The 24,342-nt window shown below is 34.5% G+C and overlaps 1 protein-coding gene across 1 annotated transcript in view; it reads left to right on the top strand.

The window, feature by feature from the left end:
• Positions 1 to 24,342, top strand: part of DOCK3 (dedicator of cytokinesis 3) — a 500,037-nt gene that overhangs the window by 203,272 nt on the left and 272,423 nt on the right. Inside the window, exon 5 of the mRNA XM_031958628.1 lies at positions 13,133 to 13,229. Within this exon, the coding sequence (XP_031814488.1) occupies positions 13,133 to 13,229 (97 nt within the window). The remainder of the gene's footprint in view (positions 1 to 13,132; positions 13,230 to 24,342) is intronic.

Here is a 24,342-nt window from a genome sequence, read left to right as displayed (position 1 = left end):
ATCATCAGTGCCTATGCTTCCACCATAACAAACTTTGATGAAAACAAAGAAAAAATTCGTGAAGATGTGGAATACCTTATCAGGAATATGTCAAAAAGGAGAAGCTTATAATTCTGAGTGACTTTAATACTAGAGTAGGTTCAGACTATCAGACATGGAAAGAGGAATGGAGTTGGAAAAAGCAGTGACAGTGTTATGTACCATTGAAGACTTGGGCATCTCATGATCTTCTCATCACAAACACTATTCCTAAATTTACCTAAATGCAATAAATTTCATGGGTGCACCCTCACAACAAACATTGACATTTAATGGACAATGAGTGGAAGAGACAGACAGAATGTGAGAATAACAAAGGCAATATATGACAAAGAGTGCTGCACTGATCATAGATTTATCCTTTGCAAGCTGAATATTCATCTTCAACAAAAACAGTGGCCCCAGGTAAAATGATTGTTAGAAGAATTAATGTCAAGTGATTAGAATGCTTCTCTGAGAGGGAACATATTGTTGTCAACTTGGAGGGCAAGTTGAGCTAATATAATTGGCAACAATGGAAGAGAAAAGAAGCGGGCAGCTTTCAGAGATTTGGTATACAGCATTGCATTTGCTCATGAGGGTCAGAACACTTGCAAACATCAAAAGTGGTTTAATGAAAATGATGGGGAAATTCAGAAGGTGCTAAATGAAAAATGAAAACTCCAGAGAGTATACCAGCATGATAGTTCATTCATCTCTAAGAAGGTAGCATTCAATTCCATCATAGGCAAAGTACAATAGAAACTTAAAGAAATGCCTGACTCTTGGCTCAGTAAGAAGGCAGATGAAATTCAGTTTTGTGCTGATAGTAACAATCCAAAACATTTTTGTGATGCTCTAAAAGCTGTTTATAGGCCAACGACCTATGGTGCATCTCTACTCAGTGCTGATGGTGCCACGCTTATTAGTGATAAGGACATGATCCTAGAAAGAACAGCTGAATAGTTCCATAGTGTTCTCAATACACCATCATCAATCAGTGCTGAAGCTATTGACTGTTTATCTCAAGTTGAAATCAATCACTCCCTAGCTGAAGTTCCAACTGAAGAAGAGGTTTTGAATGCCATCAGGCTACTTTCTTGTAGTAAAGCACTGGTTGTTAATTCTATTCCACTTGAGATTTACAAGGTAGGGGAGGGTCCTTTGTTCATACAAAAGCTGACTGAAATTTTCCATAGTATATGGCAAGAAGATGTTATACACCAGAAGTTCAAGGATGCCTCCATTGTCTATCTTTATTAAGGTAAAGAGAATGGATTGTCCTGTGACAGTCTCACAGCAGAGGTCTCTCTTTTTAATCATTGCTGACAAGATTCTTGCCAGACTACTCCTTAATAAGCTGACCCTACATCTAGAAAAAGGTCATTTACCTGAGAGCCAATATGTCTTCAAAAGGGGCCAAGAAGCAGTTGATATGATATTTTATTGCCTAACATCTCCAGGGAAAATGGGATGAGAAGAACACAGGTCTGTATATAAAATTTGCAGATCCGACCAAAGCCTTCGATGCTGTCAGTTGTGAGGTTTATTGGAAAATTGTGGCAAAATTTGTTTGCCCCGAGAAGTTTTATCAGTATAGAATGTCAATTTCACTATGGCATGCTTACCCGAATTCTAGAAAATGGACAATGCTCTCAAGCTTTCCCAGTCTCCAGTGGAGTGAAACAAGGCTGTGTGCTTGCTGCCATGCTTTTTATTATGATGCTTTCAATCATGTTAACAAATGCTTTCAATGAGGACAGACATGGAATCAGAGTCACCTACTACACTGATGGTAAATTCTTCAATTTAAAAAAGCTACAAGCCACAAGGAAAATGGAGGGAGTGTTGATGCATGATTTTTTTTTGTTCTCAGATGATTGTACACTCAATGCATCTTCCAAAGCTGAGGCGCAACAAGAGATGGATTAATTCTTTTCTGCTTGTGCTAATTTTTATCTAACAATTAACACCAAGAAAGCACAGGTCCTCCATCAGCCAGCACCACATCGTCCTATATGTGGAACCATCAGTTATAGTAAATAGTGAAGTTTTGAATGCTGTGGAAGGTTCACTTTCCAGGGATGTCCATTTGATAATGAGATTGACACATACATTGTCAGAACTAATTCAGTGTTTGGGAGGCTCTAAAGGAAAGTGTAGGAGAGGAGAGGTATTAAATTGACTACCAAACTGAACATCTACAGAGCCATTGTGGTGACCTCATTGTTGTATGCCTGTGAAATCTGGACAATATACCCGTACTATGCCAGGAAATGGAATTTGAACTGTTTTAGGCAGGTTCTGAAGATCACCAGGCAGCATAGAAACCATACACTGAGGTCCTTTTTTGAACTAAACCTTCAAGCATTCCAACTCTACTGCAGAGAGCACAACTTTGTTGGGCTGGCCACATTATTCAAAAGCCAAATGTATGTATGTTTGCCAAAGAGATTATTTTATGGAGAACAGACACAGGGCAAGTGCTCATAAGATGGTCAGAAAAAGCAATACAAGGACACTCTCCTGGCCTCACTTAAGAACTTTATAATTGATTATATGACATGGGAGACACTAACACAGCACTGTCTCGTCTGGCATGCCCTCATCAGAGAAGAGGCTGTGCTCTATGAGCAAAGCAGAATTGAATTAGTACAGAAGAAATACAAGAAACACAAAGTTACAGACTCCATCCCAAATATTCATAGAGACTATTTGGGTCCATCCTGTGGCAGAGCATTATAAGCATATATTAGTCTGGTCAGCCACAGTTGGATATACTATTTCAACTCTAACATAGTAATTTCAAAGAACTGCTACAACATTTTTGCACATGTAGATCTTTTCCCCTTTTTTGTGATCTCTTGAGATACAGGCCCATTAGAGACATTGCCAGATCAAAGGGTATGCACAGTTTTAGCCTTTTAGGCATAGTTCCAAATTGCTCGCCAGAATGGTTGGATCAGTTCAGAACTTCACCAACAATGTATTAATGTCCCAATTTGCCTATGTCCCTGTCCAACATTTTTATTATCTTTTTCTGCCATCTTAGACAATATGAGAGGTATGTGGTGATGCCTCCAAGTTGTCTTAATTTATGTTTCTCTAACCAATAGTGATTTAGCATTTTTTCATATGACTAGAAATGGTTTTAATTTCTTTATCTGAAAATTATCTGTTCATATCCTTTGACCATTTATCAATTGGAGAATGGCTTATATTCTTATAAATTTGAATCAATTCTCTATATATTTTAGAAATGAGGCCTTTATCAGAAAGAACCATTGAAGATAAAGTTTTTTCCCAATTTTCTGCTTCTCCTCTAATCTTGTCTGCATTGATTTTGTTTGTACAAAAACTTTTTAATTTATTAACAATGAAAATCATCCATTTTACATTTCATACTATATTCTAATTTTTCTTTGGCCATAAATTCCTTCCTTTTCTACAGATCTGAGAGGTAGATTATCCTTTGTTCTTCTAATTTGCTTATAGTATCACTGTGAATCATGAACCCATTTAGACTTTAACTTGGTATAAGATGTTACATGTGGGTCAGTGTCTAATTTTTGCAATACTATTTTCCAATTTCACCAGCAATTTTTGTCACATAGTGAGTTCTTATCCTAGAAGGTGGGGTCTTTGGGTTTATCAAACACTAGATTACTACAGTGATTGGTAATTGTATCTTCAAAACTAATGTATTGCATTGATCAATATCATCTGCAAAAAGTGTTAATTTGATTTCTTCATTGTGTACTCATTCATTTAATTTCTTTTTCTTCTTTTATTGCCAAAGCTAACATTTCTAATACAATATTCTTACTGATGATTTTAAATAGATGCTACTAATCATTTTAAGGAAAAGTCCATTTATTCATATCATCTGCAAAGAATAATAATTTGGTTTTCTCATTACCTACTCTAATTCCTTGAACTTCTTTTTCTTCTCTTATTGCTAAAGCTAACATTTCTAATACAATATTGATTAGCAATGGTGATAGTGGGCAACCTTATTTCACCCTTGATCTTTATTAGGAATGTTTCCAGTTTATCCCCATTACAGATGATGCTTGTTGATGGTTTTAAATAGATGTTACTGACCATTTTAAGGATAATTCCCTTTATTTCTTGCTCTCTAGTGTTTTCTTTAAATAGGAATGGGTATTGGATTTTATCAAATGCTTTTTCTGCATCTATTGAGATATCATATGATTTCTGATAGTTTGGTTATTGCTATGGTTAATTATGCTAATTTTTTCTTAATATTGAACCAGCCCTGCATTCCTCATATAAATCTTACTTGATCATGGTATATTGTCCTGGTAATAACTTGCTGTAATTTCTAATATTTTATTTAAGATTTTTGCATCAATATTCGTTAGAGAAATTGGTCTATAATTTTTTTCTCTCTTTTAACCCTATCTGGTTTAGATATCAGCACCATATCTGTGTCATAAAAAGAATTTGGTAGGATTTCTTCTGTCCCTATTTTTCCAAATAGTTTGCATAGCATATGTTTTTTAAATGTTTGGTAGAATTCACTTGTGAATCCATCTCACCCTGGAGATTTTTCCTTAGGGAGTTTATTAATAGCTTGTTCCATTTCTTTTTCTAAGATGGGACTATTTAAATAATATATTTCCTCTTCTGTTAATCTGGGCAATCTATATTTTTGTAAGTATTCATCTAGTTCACTAAGATTATCAGCTATGTTGGCATATAGTTGGGCAAAATCGCTCCTAATTATTGCTCTAATTTCCTATTCAATAGTGGAAACTTCACCCTTTTCATTTTTGATACTAGCAGTTTGATTTTCTTGTTTCCTTTCTCTAATGAAATTAACTAAAGGTTTACCTATTTTGTTGGTTTTTGCATAAAACCAACTCTTAGAAAAAAGTTATAAATAATAACCTTATTAATTCAATTGTTTTCTTACTTTCAGCTTTCTTAATCTCCCCTTTTATTTTCAGAATTTCAAATTTGGCATTTAATTGGGGTTTTAAAATTTGTTCTTTTTCTAGCTTTTTTAGTTGCATGCCCAATTTATTGATCTTCTCTTTCTCTGTTTTATTCAAGTAAGCATCTAGAGATGTAAAATTTCCCCTAAGAATTGCCTTGGCTACATCCCACAAATTTTATTGTGTTTTTGATTTATTGTCATTCTTTTGTCTGAAATTATCAATTATTTCTATGATTTGTTGTTTCACCCACTTATTCTTTAGGATTAGATTATTTAATTTCCAATTAATCTTTGGTCTATTTTTTCCTGGCCCTTTATTACATGTAATTTTTATTTCATCATGATCTGAAAAAGATGCATTTACTATTTTGCCTTTCTCCATTTGATTTTCAGGCTTTTATGCTCTAATACATGGTCAATTTTTGTGTAGGTTCCATGTACTGCCAAGAAAAAAGTGTATTCTCTCTGACCCCATTCATATATCTCCAAAAGTCTACCACAGCTGACTTTTCTAAAATTCTATATGCCTCTTTAACTTCTTTTTTGTTTGTTTTATGCTTTGATTTGTCTAGTTCTGAGAGAGCAAGGTTGAGATCCCCCACTAATATAGTTTTGCTGTCCATTACTAACACTCTATTACCCTCCATCTTATTTTCTCCAAGTTAAAATTTTCTCTTTCATTTCCCCCTTGCCCTTCTCATTAGTGTTTTGCCTCTGATCACCACCTCCCTCAATTTACCCTCCTCTTTTAAGCTCCTTTCTTACTTCTTTCCCCTTCTCCTTCTATTACATTCCCCTTTTATTTCCCCTTTCTCCTTCTACTTCCCTATAGAATGAGAAAAGTTTCTACATTAAACTAAGTATGTCTGATATTCTCTCTTTGAGCCAAATTCGATGAGATTAAGGTTCATAGAATGCTCATCTCCCTCCCTTCTTTCCCTCAATTGTAATAGGTCTTTTTTGACCTCTTCATGAAATGAAATTTACACCATTTTACCTCCTCATCCCTCTACATCCAGTACAATCCCTTTCCACTCCTAGTTTCTTTTTTTTTTTATAACATCACAATAAAGTCAAATTGTACCTACACTCTCTACCCTAATAGATACAGTTTTCACAAGTTAAACATATCTTTTTCCCATATAGGGATGAAAACATTTTAACCTTTAAAAAACATAATTTTTTCTCTTTTTACTTTTTCATGCTTTTCTTGAGTTCTGTATTTAAAAATCAAATTTTTTGTTCATCTCATCAAATTTTGTTTTCATCAAAAATAAATGAAAATTTATTTCATTGAATGTCCATTTTCCCCATTATCCATTAAGATAAAGCTTAATTTTGCTGAAGAATTGATTTTTGGCGTCAGTACAAGTTTCTTTGCCCTCCAGAATATCATATTTCAGGCCCTTCAATCCTTTAAAGTAGAAGATGCTAGATCCTGGATAATCCTGATTGTGACTCCTTTATATCTGAATTGTTTCTTTATGGCTGCTTGCAGTATTTTTTCCTTGATCTGGAAATCATGAAAAATTATTGTACCTCAAGAAATAACGAATGTGCTAAATAGAGATAAACTTAGGAAAACATATGTGACTGAAACTAAATGAAATAAAACAATATTCACAAATATTACAATAATGTAAAGAATGATGCTATGTAAAGCCAAAGTCTTAACACTATCAAATGATTCAAATGGAATTTAGCTATAATATTCCTTGGAGTTTTCCTTTTGGTGTCTCTATGAGGATGTGATCTGTGTATTCTTTCAATGGCTGTTTTACCCTCTGGTTCTAGGACATCAGGGCAGTTTTCCTTGATGATTTCTTGAAAGATGTTGTCCTAGCTCTTTTTTTCATCTTTGTTTTCAGGTAGTCTGATAAGTTTTAGATTGTCTCTCCTGGATTTGTTTTCCAGGTCAGTTGTTTGTTTATCTGATGAGGTATTTTACATTTTCTTCTATTTTTTTTCAAGGAGTTGTTTACTTTTTCCATTTCATCTAAACTATTTTTAAGGAATGATTTTCTAAAGACAATTTCTGTGTTTCTTTTCCCAGAGATCTCATTTCCTTTCCCCATTTTTCTTCTAACACTCTTTTAAGATCCTTTTTGAATTCTTCTAAGAGAGCCTTGTGAGATGGAGACCAAATTATATCAGTCTTTAAGCCTTCATCTGGAGATATTTTACCTTTAGTATCCTCAGGGTTTGAGGTTTGTTTTTCCCTGTCTCCATAAAAACTATCTATGATCAGAAATCTTTTTTGTTTTTTACCCATTTTTAAAGAATGAAGTCTGCTCTTAGGGCAAAGAGGGCATTGTCCCAAACTTCTTCGAAAGGCAACAGTGACTTCACGCTACCCCAGGACCATTTCTTCCAGCTTCCTTCCTATGCTGGGTGGCCATGGCCAAATCCCACTTGTTATGCTTATTATTTGCCTAGTGTAGCTGTGTTGGAGGTCTCAAAGCTAGTCTGCTGATTCACTGGCTTTTGAACCAGCACAGAGTATCAAATGCTGCTATATTTTGGCTGTGAGCCTCCCACTAGATTCCCCCAATGTAAAAGCCTCTTTGAGTTGGGTTTCCTTGCATTATGCTGCTGGGCTTTAACACCCCCTTCTCCTATCATTGAGAAAGACCTTTCCAGAAGTTCTTTCAAAATATCTTCTGTTGGAAATTTCTTATACTCCAAACATTTATGGGTATTATTTCTCCAAAACCCATTGAGGTTTGATTTGGTATTGATCTGAGGAAATCCGGGAAGAACTCAGACAAAGACCTATCTTGTTTCCATCTCCAAAAATAAAACTTTTTAAAAATAAAAATAAAATAGTAGAATTATTATGAAAGAAGATAGCATTCTAACTAACACTTTCAGTTATCAGATTATGGCTTTTAAACTTAACTTATTTTAAATTGCCTTAATGGTCATTTTAATGAGAATATCCCTTGCAATTACCAATAAAGAATTAAACAAAACTTTACTCTTTTTAAACATGTGTTTCATTTAAATTCATGTTATTAATTAAAATTTCTGGAGTCATCAAAACTTATTATTTATGACAGAAAAATCCATTCTCTATCTCCTTTTGCTAGCAACCACCAAAATGTATAGAAATAAAATACAAGGGACAGAGTAAATATGGCAGAGTAAAGTAAGCATTTTTCCAAACTCTTTCAACATTTCCCTCCAAACAAAATTTTAAAGTATATTACATCAAATTTTATATGGTGTAATCATCAGAAAGTCATAATGAATCATTATTACGGTAAGACAACTTAGGAAGACAGAAGAAGAAGCCTGCAGACATTAGAATGGGGTGCAGACATATGTTATTTAAAGAGACAAAATTAAAGGAATAAACCAGACATACAGAGAGTTATAAAATGAAAGTAGAACAGAATCTATTAATCTTAAGCAGAAGTAAATAAGTATATAAAGGGTAGCAAACATGATCTCAGACAAAGGAAAAAGCAAAAAATAGACATAATTAAAAGAAATAATAAAGTAGGCTATATTTTACTAAAAGTTATTATAAACAATGAAGTAATATGTACCAAAGGAGAGACTGTGGCCTTTTTTGATAGGTAAAAGAGTCCATTTTGCCTCATTTCTTTCTTAGACTTAATCACTGAATGGACTTTGCCTCAGTCAAATTGAAACTTCTTAAAAGCCTTAGCTTAAAAAGGCCATGGTATCCCACTGCATCCAGGCCAATCTCCAGTTGTCCAGAACAACTCAGATGGCTCCAGAGGGGAAAGTGAGGTTGGAAACTGTCCAGCCCTCTCTCATTTAAATGTAATTCACTTGCATGTCATAACATCACCTCTCTGATGTCATGGTCATCTTCGAGAATGAACGACAAACAACAAGAAGTGCTTGAAAACCCAAAGCTCCAAGGACTGGGGTAAGAACTCATTATTTGACAGAAACTTCTGGGAAAACAGTCTGTCAGAAACTAGACAAAGACCAGCATCTCATACCTAATAATACCAAGATAAATTCAAAATGGGTACATGATTTAGCTGGAGAACATGGAATAGTTTACCTGTCAGATGTATGGATAGGGAAAAAGTTTATAACTATCCAAGAAATAGGATCATAGGAAGGAAAGTGGATCATTTTGATTTTATTAAATTTAAAAATGTTTTGCATAAACAAAGTCGATGCAGTTAAAATTTGAAAAAAAATAAGAAAACTAGAAAGGGAGTGGAGAAATTTTACTACGAGTTTCTCTGATAAAGGTCTCATTTTTCAAATATGTGGGGAACTAAACCAATTTCATAAAAATAAGAGCCATTCCCTAGTTGATAAATGGTCAAAGAATATAAACAGACAGTTTTCAGAAGAAATCAAAGCAGTCATTGGTCATATAAAAATACTCTACATTATTAATAACTAAAGAAATGTATCTAGATGTCACTTCATACACATCTAATTGGCTAACAAGACCGAAAAGGAAAATGACAAATGCCAGATGTGATGTGGAAAAAATAGATAATATATTAATGTATTGTTGGTAGAGCTATGACCTGGTCTAACCATTTTGGAAAACAATTTGGAACTATGTACAAAGGGCTATAAAATTTGATCCACAAATATTGCTACTAGTTTTATACCCCTAAAGAATTCAAAAGAAAAAAAAAGGATTCATATGTACAAAAATAGTTTATATTAGTTCTTTTTGTAGTAGCATAGAACTGGAAAACAGAGGTGATGATATCAAATGGAAAATGGATGAATAAATTGTGGCTTATGATTGTGATGGAATACTATTGTGCTGTGAAGAAATGATGAAAGATATTGTTTCACATAAACCTGGGAAGACTTATAAAAGCTGATGCTAAGCGAAGTAAGTAGAAGTAGGAGAGCATTGCACACAATATTGTAATGATAATCAACTGTGAAAGACTTGGTTACTTTGATCAATACAGTGATATACAACAATTTCAAAGGACTCATGATGAAAAATATTATCTACCTCAAAGAGGTAGTGAATTAGTAAACTCTGACTGAATTACAGTCAGAGAGACTTAGTGAGAAGAGAATTAGTGAACTCTGACTGAATTACAGCATATTTTTTCTATTTCTTTATTTTTCTTGGTTTTTTTTACAACCTGGCTTACATAGAAATATGTTTTACATTAATCAAATGTATACCTTATGATCCTGTCCCTTCAAATTTCCTACATGGAAATTTCTTTAGCCATAAAACCAGATCCTACTTATATTTCTTGTTTCTTTGTTCTGTTTTGTACTATATGAGACCTGTGGAGAAAGCATAACTTTTACTCTCCCAAAGTTCAATATTGTGCTGACTAATATATTTAATCCATTGTATATAGCTTAAGATGCTTCTAGGACAACCATTTGTGAGATTTAATAAATATAAAAGGATATATTTAGAATTTATTTCATTCTATGGTTCATCATATTCTTGTCTTCTTGAAAATAATATTATTTTACTTTTGTTATAAAAAAATGTTCCATTGTAACATAATGCAAATGAAAGTCCCAAGAAAGGAAACTGAAAAGTAGTTGGAAAAGTAGGTAGAGAATTATGAGAAGGACATCATAATGAAATCCTAGAGACAAGAGAATATCAATGAGAACTCTGTGAGCTCAGTACAGTCCCAGCCCTCAAGGATCTTAAATTCTAATAGAACAATAGCATGTAAATAATAAACTAAATATATACACATAAATACACAACACACATTATATGTGTGTGTGTAGATAGATAGATAGATAGATAGATGAGAGTCTGAAAGGGGAAGGTCTAAGCAGGTAACATTAGGAGGAAAAATCTCCTGTGATTAAATGAGATTTAAGCCAAGTCCTGAAGGAAATAAGAAAAATTAAGGGTTTGGGGTAAGGGAGCAGGCACAGGTCAGGTCTTGTGCAAAGGTTCAAAAATGGGAGCTGGAGAATTCATGGCTTTGTCTAAGCTTCATCTTGTGCCTTCTCACTTTGCCCTTTGGGAATCTCTACTTTCCCTGAAGATATTTTCCTGATCTCTTTAACTGCTAGAACACTCCTCAAAACTAGCTTGTGTGTGTGTATGTATGTTTATCTACATACACACTATATACATTTATATGTATATTTATACATATATAAATATATGAATACACATATATACTCACGAACACACATTTATATTCACACATATGTGTGTAACCTTGTATACACAGAAATAAATACAGTATAGTATTTTGTATAAGTGTACAAAGTATATGTGTGTGTACATTCATATAAATACATACATATATGTGTATATACATATATATTCTGTCTATACCTATATTGTACACATTTTCTATCCCATTAGAATGCAAAATTTTTATGGGCAGGGGCTATTTCATTTTTGTTTTTGTATTCTCAATGCTTACCATAGTATCTTGTGCATAGTCAGTACATAATATATGTTTTGATTGATTTTATTAATTGGATTGGAAAAACTCTTGAGCAAAAATATATGCGTATGTGCTGTGTGTATTTATGTGTATATATTTAGTTTATTATTTACTGTATAAACTGTAAACTTCCTGAGGAGAGGTTCTGACTTCTTTGGATCTTCCCCCCCCAAAGTACCTAACATGGAGGTTTGCACAAATTTGGCACTTGATAATGTTTTTTTTTTTTTTTTTTTGGAGCAGAACTTAATTAAATTTAGATATTTAGTGTAATAAAGAACATTGATTAAGCATTGTGTCTCATTTCTTATTAATATATAAACTACTGACAGAAACTTGATTTTAGCTAAGCTGTAGATTTGGTCAGTATGAATAACTTCAACATCATTTGCAATGTGCCTTTGTTCTGCTTTTTAATATGATTAGTTCACTAGAATATCAGTGTATAATTATGGGAATATAATTATCTTCTTAAACATTCATAGTATTCGACATTAATGTAAGACTTGTGTTAAACATAGTTGTCCTTTTTGTCATTTGCTTTAAAATAGGAACAGATGTTTTAGCTGCTCCTAACAAAATGCATTTTCTCTTATTACTGACAAGTAGATAATATTATTATTGGCAACAAAGAAATGACGGAAGATGTGAATTTGATTATATTTCAACCTTACTTATTATTTCCTAAAAACAAAACTTTTTTCAGCTTTCAGACCAATTCCTTTCCTTTCTTACCATATTCATGTTCTTTTATTTTTACCTGTGATACTAAACTAAAATAACATATACATTTCCAGCTGAAGTCAAAAAAGGAGATTTCACGTTTCCCCTAAAAAAACCAACACCAAGAAAACAGGAAAGAGAAATCGAGCTTATTAAATTTTTTAAAATGCAATGCACGATTTCCTCTGGGCAGCATCTGACATTTTATACCATGTGCCTACAACATATGCAAGGGAACAGTTCTTTTCCACAGGAGTTTGTTATATTTGGAAACAAAAAAGAATAGAACAATAGAACAATCAGAATTCTTACGATTTAAGAAACACTCTACTAGAAATGATCTGTCCCACCCTCTTAATTTTACAGATGGGAAGACAGAGGGATTAAGTGCTATTTAAAACTTAACACTGGTAGTGGTTAGATGGCACAGTGGAGAGCGCACTGGGCTTGGAATCAGGAAGATTCCTCTTACTGAGTTCAAATCTGGCCTTCTGGCCTCAGAAATTTACCAACTTTGTGACCCTGAGCAAATCACTTTACCCAATTTTCCTATGTTTCTTATCTGTAAAATGAACTGGAGAATAAAATAGCAAACGACTCCAACACCCTGGCCAAGAAAACCCTAGTTTCACCAAGAGTTCACCATGACTTTAAGATGATTGACCTTGTCACATGTGGCAAAATGCAGCTCTCCAGTGCAGATTCTATAATGCCAAATCCAAAGTTCTTACCATTAAACTATGATAATGGATGAAGTGAAAAATGGAATCCTTGTCATAAAGACATATAGACAATTTTTTTATAAATAATTCACTAAAAATTATTATATGTTTTGCCCCCATTGGTGAGGATTTTAGGCAAAAAGAGGTACAAACATATATAGACTTTTGTACAAAATTTTAATAGGAATTAAGTTATTGGAAAAAGAAGTATGTGTAGGATATTCTGACTTTTCTGTCCCAGAAAATGAGCATGGAATATTGTAAGCACTAATATGGATTTTGTTTTTGTTTTGTAGGCAATATGAAACTGTTGTTCCACTAGAAGATTCTATTGTGACGGAGGTCACAGCCACACTACAAGAGTGGGCTAGTCTCTGGAAGCAACTATATGTGGTAAGTATATAGTGAGAAGCAAGAATCTTGAGTCAAGCTCTGTAGAATCAATTAAAAACCACCTTGTGGCTTTTGGCATCTTAGGGATCTCTCAGTAACAAACCAGAAATAGTTCTGGGAATAATGACAAACATTTAAGAATGCCTTTGAAAATTGTTTACTCTGAACTGAGGATTTTTACACAAGCAAGTTGCATTAATAGTTTCTTGTAGTATCTCTCTTAAAATTGGCGTGCAGGATTTTGCCAGTGGGTTGCTAAGAAAGAATCCCAGTGTTTCAGAAATTTCACTCCGTGGAGCAGCAATACATTTTCATAGAATAATTGTCAACTAATGCTTTCTCCGTGTCCTTGGGGATAATGTGTGTCAAGGTAATGAGTCGTGTGTAGAGAATCCATGTGACAAAAGACGGATTCACAATTCTTAGTTTCTGGATCCTGAAAGTTATCTCCCTTCATTGAGTTCTCATGAAGTTCCCCTCAGATGTATTTCTGCCAGATCTGAGAATAACTCAATTAGTCCATTTCTAGCACTTCTCTCTGCTGTGAAGGTTCCCATTCCCAAAGCTGCTTTTCCTCACATGACTGTCACTCTTGGCATGGACATGATTAATCCTATCAATCAGTCACATTTCTTTCTTTCTTGACCCCACCAAAGGGATCCTCACTTCATACTGCTCACGGGGCATAAACCATCTCTCTTAGATGCACAAAACTTCATCTCTGATGATTGAATTGAGGTGCCTGAGCCTTCTGCGATTGTACCAATTAAGGTGCTCATAGACCTTCCATAGCTGTCATTCCCATCATACAGATGATGAAAGTAAGGCACAGAGAAATAAAATGACATAGATATAGGATCATGTAGCTAATAATCATCAGGGATCAGATACAAACCCAAGTATCTCTAACTCATACTCTTTCTGCTATACCTGACAGCCTTATCCACTGAATTTCAGTATAAAACTTATAGGTTCAATTGTTTCTAATACTTAAATCTTCAAGATAAAATATTTCTTTACTTTTAAAGATATCACTGGGGATATAAATATACATTATTCTTCAGATTCACAAAAAAATTACTAGCAAATGGAAACAACTAGGGTAAGAAATGTAATCTTTGAAAGGGGCTATAAGAAGTGAGGAAGAGAGTGATATTCTTTTCTGCATGTTCTTTAAAGTAGATGAAGCTGGAATACAGACCTAAGTTAGATGACTTTTGTCCTTTGAAAGCATTATAGTAGCAAAGAATGTCAGTTAAAGTGTCTTCAGGGCTACTTAACTTAAAGGGTCATAAATACATTTCTTTACTGTATTTCAAATATTACAGTCTAGAATTGGAGATTTTCAAGGAGATTTCCTTCTTACCACATTAAATGCCCACAAAGACATTATTCTTTCTTCAGAGAAGTGACCAATTATTTGGAGCTCTATATACTTACACACAGAGAACCATTGAGAAAACCTATTTTATGAACAATTCTCAGTTTCTCTTTAAATTGGGTTTTGAAATTCACTTCAATTTGAAAACTTAAATGCCTATCTTCCTTTAAGCACATGTCACTCTCTGCAGTAAAGTCCACTGGGTCCCTATCACCTGCAGGATCGAATATAAAATCCTCTATTTGATATTCGAAGTCCTTCACAACTTGCCCCCTCTTACTTTTCCAATTTTCTTACACCTTACTCCATTCTCAACCCCCTCAAACCCTGACATACAATTCCTAGGTAACATCTGAATTCTACAGGAAGCCTTTTCCATTCCCTTTTAGCTCTAGTGCCTTCTCTCTGTTAATAATTTCCACTGATCTTATCTATTTATATGTGCATATGTTTATATGTATATATGCATATATATTACTTATATATATATATGCATATATACATATATATCATGTGGGTGGGTGTGGGTATTTGCATGTTGTTTTCCCCATTAGATTGTGAGTTCCGCAAGAGTAGGGGCTTTCTTTTATATTTCTTGCTATCCCTGGTGTTGAGCATAGTGCCTGGTACATAGTAGGTGTTTAAAAATGTTTATCGACTAACAACTGTGTAATAGAAGCAAGTGCTATGAAAATTTAAAGTGTCCTTGTATGGTGGTTTATCAGCAAAAAGACTGGCATCTGGTATACTTTTAAAAGTTGAAATAAAAGTAAATGGAAGATTCAAAATTCACAGCCATCTGTTTTCATTTTTATGTATATTATAAAATCATTTAAGTAGAATACATTATATTTTTAATTTGTCATATTAAATCAATGAATACATATTATTATATTAAACCAAATTGGTCAGAAAATCACATATTGTTGAAAAAGTACAGAAAGTATATTCCATTTCTCCAGCTCTCTTTAGTAAGGCTGTCTTTTTCTACTTTGAAATCATTTTACTTCCACATATGAAACATTCATTAAACATAAGGAAAACTTTTCTTCAAAGTGGTCCATAAGTACAAGGTTATTTTGCTTACATTTCATTGGATTTTTTTTTTCATGGGGAAGTGGCTGAGGGTGTTGTAGAACATTTGAGATCATTGCTTTATTGTACCTTTAGCTCTTGAAGTGCAGTTGCTTTATTGTTAAATATTCAAAAGATTTATTACTAATCTGTATCATCTAAAGCAGTGGTCCTCAAAGTGCAGTCCAAAGAATTATTGGGGTCTCTGAAACCCTTTCAGAGGGGATACAAATTCAAAATTATTTTTTATTTCTAATATAGTAAATAGCTATAAATATAACCCATGTGAACAAAAACTCTTTGAACGGATCCTCCATAGTTTTTTAACAACATGAAGATACTGAGAACAGAAGTTTGAGAACCACTGATCTAAAGCATCTGTACCAATTGGTTCAAAAAAATCTCACCAGCTTTGGGTCTATTTGCATTGTACCAACCCACTAATCCCTTCTTTTCTTAACTATACCCACCCTATCTACTGTTCCCCAGCTAATTACACTAATTGAAAGTGTCTGCTTCCAATAAATGTTTTCAGAGTTCCTCCACAAACACACATTCATATGAAAAAATAATAACAGAGGAAGAGTAGAGGATCTGACCTGGATTTTATGTTTCACTGAATATAAAAAATTTTCTGTAACTAAAGCACCATCAGTCCAGTCCTTACATTTGTCCCCATGAGTTTTCATCTGTGACTCAAATTACTTGTCCTCCCAAGCAAAAATCAAAATCGTGGAAAATGTAAGAACAAATACCTTAACTACTGATTTCTAAATCCCAACTAGTAGCGCCAATCTTTCTGAACTTTATTAGGCCCTAAGCCAGATTGTCTTCCTCAGCAATCTGCAAACACAGTCTCTAATTATTTGTCCCCCTTCTATCACTGCCTCCCACTTTAGACCACAAGATTGCATTTTCTAGGTTTTATTTCTAAGGAAAAAGAGAATATGCAAATTCAGAAATAATACCCCAGAGTAAACTAATTATAAGTGCAAATTAAAGAATATTACCTAGGCACTGACTAAATGGTAATTCAATCTCCTAATATAATCTATTTAGCTATAGTTTCCCCATCTTGCTTCAGTCCTTCTGATCTCTTTTTAGCTTAGAACATCTTCCCTCATAACCTATTTGAAAATATCATCTTTCATCTCAAACCATTTCCCCACCCAAGCCCAAAGTAGCATTAACCTACCTGGGTGTTCTAGTCTGTACATTTTAGTCCATCCTGAAATCTCAGGCTCTTATCCAAACAGGAAGTCCTCTCTGCTTGGTAAATTGTGAGTACTCCATTTGTATTTTCATTTAATCTTTGAGCTAACTTCTAGTCTCTAGCCAAAATAATGCAACAGAAGTAAATATATCTGTTGCCTCAAAAAATCAGAATAATTCTGAAGGGCAAAGTATTCTGTATTTGGAGCCAGCAGATTGGGTTTGAAACCTGCATAACACTTGTGTAACATCAAGCATGTCTCTCTGTGCCTTAGTTTCCTAATCTGTAAACTAAGGGGATTGGACTACATGACCACTGTCCCTTCCAGTCCTAAATATGTGAGTTTATCAATCCAACACATATACCTCTCAGTGTTCATAAAATCTAATATTCTTCCTTAGGATTTTTTCTTTTTTTAATAACAGCTTTTTATTTTTCAAAATACATGCTAAGATAGTTTTCCACATTGCCAAACACTGTGTTCCAAATTTCCCTCTTTCCCTCTCCACCTCCCCTCTCCCCTAGATGGCAGGTAATCCAATATAGATTAAACATGTGCAGTTTTTCTTAGGATTATTTCTTTGCAATGCTCTTAAAACGCATTTCCTTCTCTTCCAATGCTTGTTTAGATTTGTTATAGATAATTTACATGACTAGAATAAACTGTACTAGAGCAGCTGGGTGGTGCCATAGTGCACAGAGCTCTGGGTTTGGAATCAGAAAGATGCATTTTCCTGAGTTCAGATCCAATCTTAGATACCGCCTAGCTGTGGGATCCTGAGCAGGTCACTTCCCCCTGTTTGCCTCAGTTTCCTCATCTCTAAAATGAGCTGGAGAAGGAAAAGGCAAAACTCCCCAGTACCTTTGCCAAGAAAATCCCTTATGGGGTCACCAAGAGTTGGACATGACTGAAATGATTCAACAACATCAAAATAAACTACACTGGGACACTGTTCTTACTGTCCTTAGTGACCATGTTATAGCATTGTCCCTTGAGACATATAGACTTGGCTTATACTATAGCAAGTCATATGACCATCCCTTTTCAGTCTCCTTGCAGGACCATCATCGTGTTTCATTATGTTCTTATCACCGTAATTCCTATGGATTAGGGTACCCATAGACTCTATCTGGGTCCTCTCCTCTTTTCTGTCTATATTTAATTTTTTTATTAAAGCTTTTTATTTTCAAAACTTATGGACAGATAATTTTTCAACATTGACCCTTGCATAGCCTTGTGTTCCAAAATTTCCCTTTTCCCCCCACCTCCTCCTCTAGGTGGCAAGCAATCCAGTGTATATTAAGTATGCAAAAATGTGTTAAATTCAATATATGTAAGCATATTTATATAATTATCTTGCTGCATAAGAAAAATCAGATTAAAAAGGAAAGAAACTGAGTAAGAAAACAAAATGCAAGTGAACAACAAAAAGAGAGTGAGAATGTTATGCTGTGATCCACACACAGTTATTGCACCTCTATCTCCGGATGTAGATGGCTCTCTTCATCACAAGATCATTGGAACTGGCCTGAATCATCTCTTTGTTGGAAAGTGTCACGTCCATCAGAATTGATCATCATATAATATTACTGTTACTGTTCTACATTTAATCTTGATCTAATCAGCTCTAGTGAATTGCAGATACTTCCAAATCTTTATATCCAATTATATTCTGATCCTTCTATTTATCTTTCTCCTGACTTTCAGTTTCATATTTGCCAGTACCTGCTGTTCACCGTCACCTGGAAATCCAATAATCAACCCAAACTCAACATACTTAAATTACAACTTATTGTCATCCTACCTAAACATTTTCCTCCTCCTCCCGTCCCTGTTTCATAGTACCATCACTCCTTCACCCATGCACTAGCTACCATCGTTTCCTTTTCCCATCTTCCCCTCTCACTATCCCTAGTGAACCAATTCACTTATACATTGTCCCTTTCTTTCCCCTTTCCTCTCTCCCCTTTATTCTATATAAGATTTTTCCCTTCCAACTTAGCCTTGGATTACTCTCGTCATCTGCCATCTTCACTCCTACTCACATGCTGCTGAACAAAACTGGAGAAAAATCATCAAACTGTGTTGACTGGGTCCACTACATGTTTATGACACATCATTTCTACTGATCCCTCATAGACAATCTTTTTACACTTCTTTAATTGATTTACTATCCATTCAAGACAGTGGATTTTCCAAACCTTTTCATTCTTTCTTACCCCTCCCAACAATGGCCCTTTCTTTATCCTCTCAGCTGAGAACTCTGCCTTATATTTCACTAAAAAATTAAGGCCATTCACTAAGAACTGTCTCGTTCCCCATGTTATTCATCTCACATTGTGCAGATACTTTATGCTGCTGTCTCCTCCTTCACTCCTATTTCATATGAAGAAGTGACCTTTCTTCTTGCAAAGACAAACCCCTTTACACATACAAATGATTCCCTTCCACCCTGTCTTCTCCAGAAGATTGTCTGTTCTATCATCCCTGCTCTCTCACTAATATTTAATTATCCCCTGTCTATTGGCTATTTCCCTGCTCATATTTCCTGCATTATAAAAAAATCCTCACTTGATCCACCCATTCCTGCTAGATATCATCTTAGATTACTTTTTCTTTTAGTGGCTAAGTTCTTTAAGAAACCTATCTAGAATTGCTTTTCCTGTCTACAATTACATTTTCTTTCCTCTCATTCCCTTTTTAATTTTTTGCATTCTGGCTCCCAGTTTTATCATTTAACTGAAATTGCTCTGTCCAGAATTACCAAGGATCTCGGAATTCCTTTTTCCATTCCTCATCCTTCTTTACCTTTTTGTAGCCTTTGATACTGTTGATCACCTTCTCTTGTATACTCTATTCTCTCCAGGCTTTTGGGACCCTGCTCTCTCCTCATTCTCCCCCATCACTCAGACTATACTTATTCTGTCTCTCCTGGTGGCTCTTCTCCTAGGTAATGCCTGCTAACTTTGGGCATCTTTCCAGGTCTGATTCTGAGTCCTATTCTGCCTTTGTACTGATTAACTTGGTGATGTCATCCCCTCTTCTGGTTTCATTTATTATCTCTGCATAGATGATTTTCATCTTCTTTCCTAGCTATCCTCTCTTCTGACTCCAATTTTGCCTCTAGACATCTTAAATTCAACATATGGAAAATTACTAATTATTTTTCCCCAAAACTTTCCCTTCTTCCTAATGCTATTTAGAGTATCAACATCATTCTAAGTTTATAGCCTAGGTCCCATATCTTTAATTTCTCTCTTTTCTCTGACTCTCTGTCTCTCTGTCTGTCTCTCTCTGTCTCTGTTTATTTGTTCTTCCTTATACCTGACACTTTGTCTCCTACCCAATGTCTTTATACAAATTGTCCCTTACACTTGACTTGTTATCCTTTCTTCCATCTGCCTCCTGGAATCCCTCAGTACTCTCAAGTCTTAATTATCTCTTGTTTTAAACACCCTTTCTTGATTTGCCCAGTTGTTAATATTCCCCTCAAATTCCTTTTTGTCTATTTTGTATATAACCTGTATCTGCTTTTCTGTGATCATATGTAGCCTCCCATAGAATGTAAGTACCTTGAGGATTTAGTGACTGTCTCACTTTTGCATTCAAATTTCCAGAATACACTGCAGTAACTGGTGCTTTAATGTTCATTCATTCACTATTGTTTGTTCTTCATTCTTCAAGGGACCATGACATCCGGGAGGTGATGCCATGACTCAAAATTAAATTGGATTTAGTTGAGGAAAGGCTGTGTAAAGTCATCATCCTTACTCTCTCCTCCTGAGCTATGTGGTCCAATGGCAAGAAAGAGAAATCAGGATGCCTGGAGATGACCCAGGATGCCATCCTCACCCGGGATGCCATCCTCACCCGGGATGCCATCCTTGCCTGGGATGCACTGGGAGAACTGGAGGGTTCTGTGGATAAAGTAGTGTCAAAAAGACCTGAATTCAAATCAGAAACTTACTAGTGGGTGACCCTGGGCAAGGTGTATAATTAATGAATGCTGTTGGTTGATCAATGTGAATAGTGAGGCTCCAGCTGATATGTTTTACTTAGTATTTAGCTTCATTTAATCTCTTTGAATCTGTTTCTTCATCTGTTAAATGCAGATAAAATACTTGTTCTACTCATCTCACAAGGTGAGGTGATAATAATAATGCAGGGGATCATCAAAGCACCTTGAAACCCATAACGTGCTATATCAGAGTGAGTCTTCATTATTAATTCATTCATCACACATTCATCACACACAGAGTTAGCCAAAGCACTGTGATAGGAGCTGGAGATAATGTCTTTAAACTTAGAGCCTACTGGAGAAGTTAAGGGACCACTAGGCGGTGCCATGGGGCTCAGAGGGGAAGACTTCCTTCCTGAATGGGGTCTCAGATCGGTACTGACTGTGTGACCCTGGATAAGTCCCTCAATCCCGTTTGTCTCAATTATTCTGCCATCTATAACATGAGCTGCAGAAGGAAATTTTAAACCCCTCCAGTAGCTTTGCCAAGAAAATCCAATTTTTACCCACCTTCATCCACCCCCTCCCCTAGATGGCAAGTAATCCAATATATGTTAAACGTGGTAAAAATGTATGTAGAATCCAATATAGGTGTGCGTATTTGTACAGTTATCTTGCTGCACAAGAAAAATCAGACACAACTGAAGAACAATAACGGGGGAGTTAAGACCCAAGAACAGAGAACGCCATGAGTACATTGGGGAATTGTAAAACAAAATGGGCAAGGGGCGGGAGGCAGCTGCTTGTGAACCTGGGTGATCTTGGAAAACTTCCTGGAGGAGAATTGCATTAAATGATCTGTAGGAATTGAATCGATGGAGACATGTGAAAGATTATATGAACAAAGTCACAAGTATGAGAAAACACAGGGCAGTTGCCAGGGGCACAGATTAGTTCAATTTGACTAGGGCATAGAGGACATGAATAGGCATAATAACTGGAAAAGTACACTATAGCTCAGAATGTCAGTAACAGCTAACATTTATATAAACTTTATTGTTTTTAAAGCTATATATAGATATATATACATACATATATATATATATATATAATCCCATTTGATCTTCACAACAACCTTTTAAGGTAATTGCTATTGTCATCTACATTTTAGAGATGAGGAAATTGAGGCTAAAATAAGTTATTTGTTCATGGTCACACTGCTATTAAATGTCTGAGGCCAGATTCAAACTCTGGTCTGCCTGATTTCAAGCACCTTAATCCACTGGTTCCTATGGATCCTAATTTGGAAGTTGCTTTATATAGAAGAAAACTGAATCAGTAAAAATGAATGACATGCTTGTAAATTTATATTCAGAACCATAAGTTTTGTTTTTCTTTTTAAAATTTTGTTTATTGATAGTATTTTTCCAAACATATACAAAGATAGTTTTCAACATTCATCTTTGCAAAATCTTGTGTTCCAAATTTTTTCTCCCTCTCTCTCCTCCTCCCCCCCTTCCCTAGACAGTAAGCAATTTGATATAGGTTAAACATATGCAATTTTTTAAATCATATTTCCATACTCATCATGTTGGGTATGAAAAATCAGATCAAAAGGAAAAAATAATGAGAAAAGAAAAAAAAGCTAAGCAATCAACCAACAAGAAAGTTGAAAATACTATGCTTTGATCCATATTCGGTCTCCATAATTCTCCCTGGCTTTTGTTTTCTTAACAAATAACCCTTTAAGACTATGAACAGGTGCTTGTCTACATTGTTAGAGAAGGTTTCCTCACTATAGTTCCCTACCATAATAAAATCACAAGTCTGTTGTAAAAAATTTCAATGTTATATGGCCAAGGACTGGTTGAGAAACAGCACAACAAAACATTGGGAATATAGCCATGGGTATTTGAAGAATTTCATTTGCCATTCCATAATTTATTTAGGGAAGTAATTTCATTGCATGTATAGTTTTCCCTACATTTATTCTCTTTTTTTTCTCGATTACTACAGACAACTTCTTGTATTAAAATACTTCCCTCTTATTTTGATTTAAAGTTAGACCCTATAACATAAGCAACCTTAACTTACTGGGTGCCTACATGTCTAGCCAACATGCTGATGGATCTTCATGGGAGGAGTACAGTTATTAAACAAGATAAAGAGATTATAAATTATTACAAAAGATAAAATATGCAATTTTGATTATATATGAAATTGAAAAGCTCTTTTGTACATACCCCCAAAGATATCAAAGAGAAAAAAATCCATATGTTCAAAATTATTTATAGCAACTTTTCTAGTAACAAAAAACTGGAAACTGAGGAGGTGCCAGTTATGGGGAGGAAAGCATATGAATGGAATAGAATGTTATTGTACAGTAATAAATGATGAAGGGGACAGTTTTGAACAAAATTGGGAAGACTTGTACAAAATAAAACAAAATGAAATGAGAAGACTCACAAAACAAAATTGTACAACAATGTTGTTTAGCAAAAACAACTTTGAAAAACTTTAGATCTCAGTTAATGCAGTAACAAGTCAGAATTCCAAAGAATCAATTATAAAACTAAAAGTTAATGAGCTCAAAATGTGGACTGAGCCATAATTTTTGGAAGTGGCCAATGAGTTAATTGAATCTGCTTGACTGTGCAAATTTGTTATAAGGCTTTTCTTTTTGATTTTGTTGTTTATGAATAGAGGTGGCAGTTAAGTGGGACAGAGAGGAAATAAATGCTTGTTAATTTAAAACTGCAAAAAAAATTAAAATTAAACAAGAATTTTTCAAGAAAGTAACTTAACTAAGATAAAAAGAGAAGCAGTTGATAGGGAAAAATCTTTATAACAAATATCTTTTAGAATAGTGTTTTATCTAAGATGTATAGACAAGTAACAGGAATATTTAAAGTCAAGACTCAGTAGGTGTCATCAAAAAATATGAACAAAGTTCTCAAAAGAAAAATTGCAAAAATTTAACAACCATATGAAAGAATTGCCCAAATTACTAATAAAAGGGGAAAATAAGTCAAAACAATTCCAAAACTTTATTACACACCCCCAAAATAGGCAAAGAGAAGCAGAAGGTTAACTATACTAACAAATAGTTAACTGAGCTGTTTCTAAGTCTAAAAATCTAGATTTCTGATTTTAGACTGATTTTTAAAAGCTGTTTACCATAAAGCTCAGTAAGACTCTATCATGTAGATAACCGTTGTTTCAGACATCCTGTGACTAGCCAGATGTTCCAAGGAAGATATATATGTTTATGTATATGAAAATAAAGGTCCCATATTCCCACTTATAGCAGCACTTTTGTGGTAGCAAAACACTGGGAGGTAGATAGTGTACATCATGTGTACAACATGTGTACATCATTTCACCAGAAGAAATGATGGAATATTAATTCAAAGAAGCTTGGGACAACTTATGAATTGGTACAGAATAAACCAAGAAAAACAATATACTCAATTACAAGGTAAGTGC

The sequence above is a fragment of the Sarcophilus harrisii genome, chromosome 1, assembly GCF_902635505.1.
Source record: "Sarcophilus harrisii chromosome 1, mSarHar1.11, whole genome shotgun sequence".
In the NCBI taxonomy this organism is placed as follows: domain Eukaryota; kingdom Metazoa; phylum Chordata; class Mammalia; order Dasyuromorphia; family Dasyuridae; genus Sarcophilus; species Sarcophilus harrisii.
Note: the sequence above shows the minus strand (reverse complement) of the source record. Positions and strands in the feature narration are given on the sequence as shown.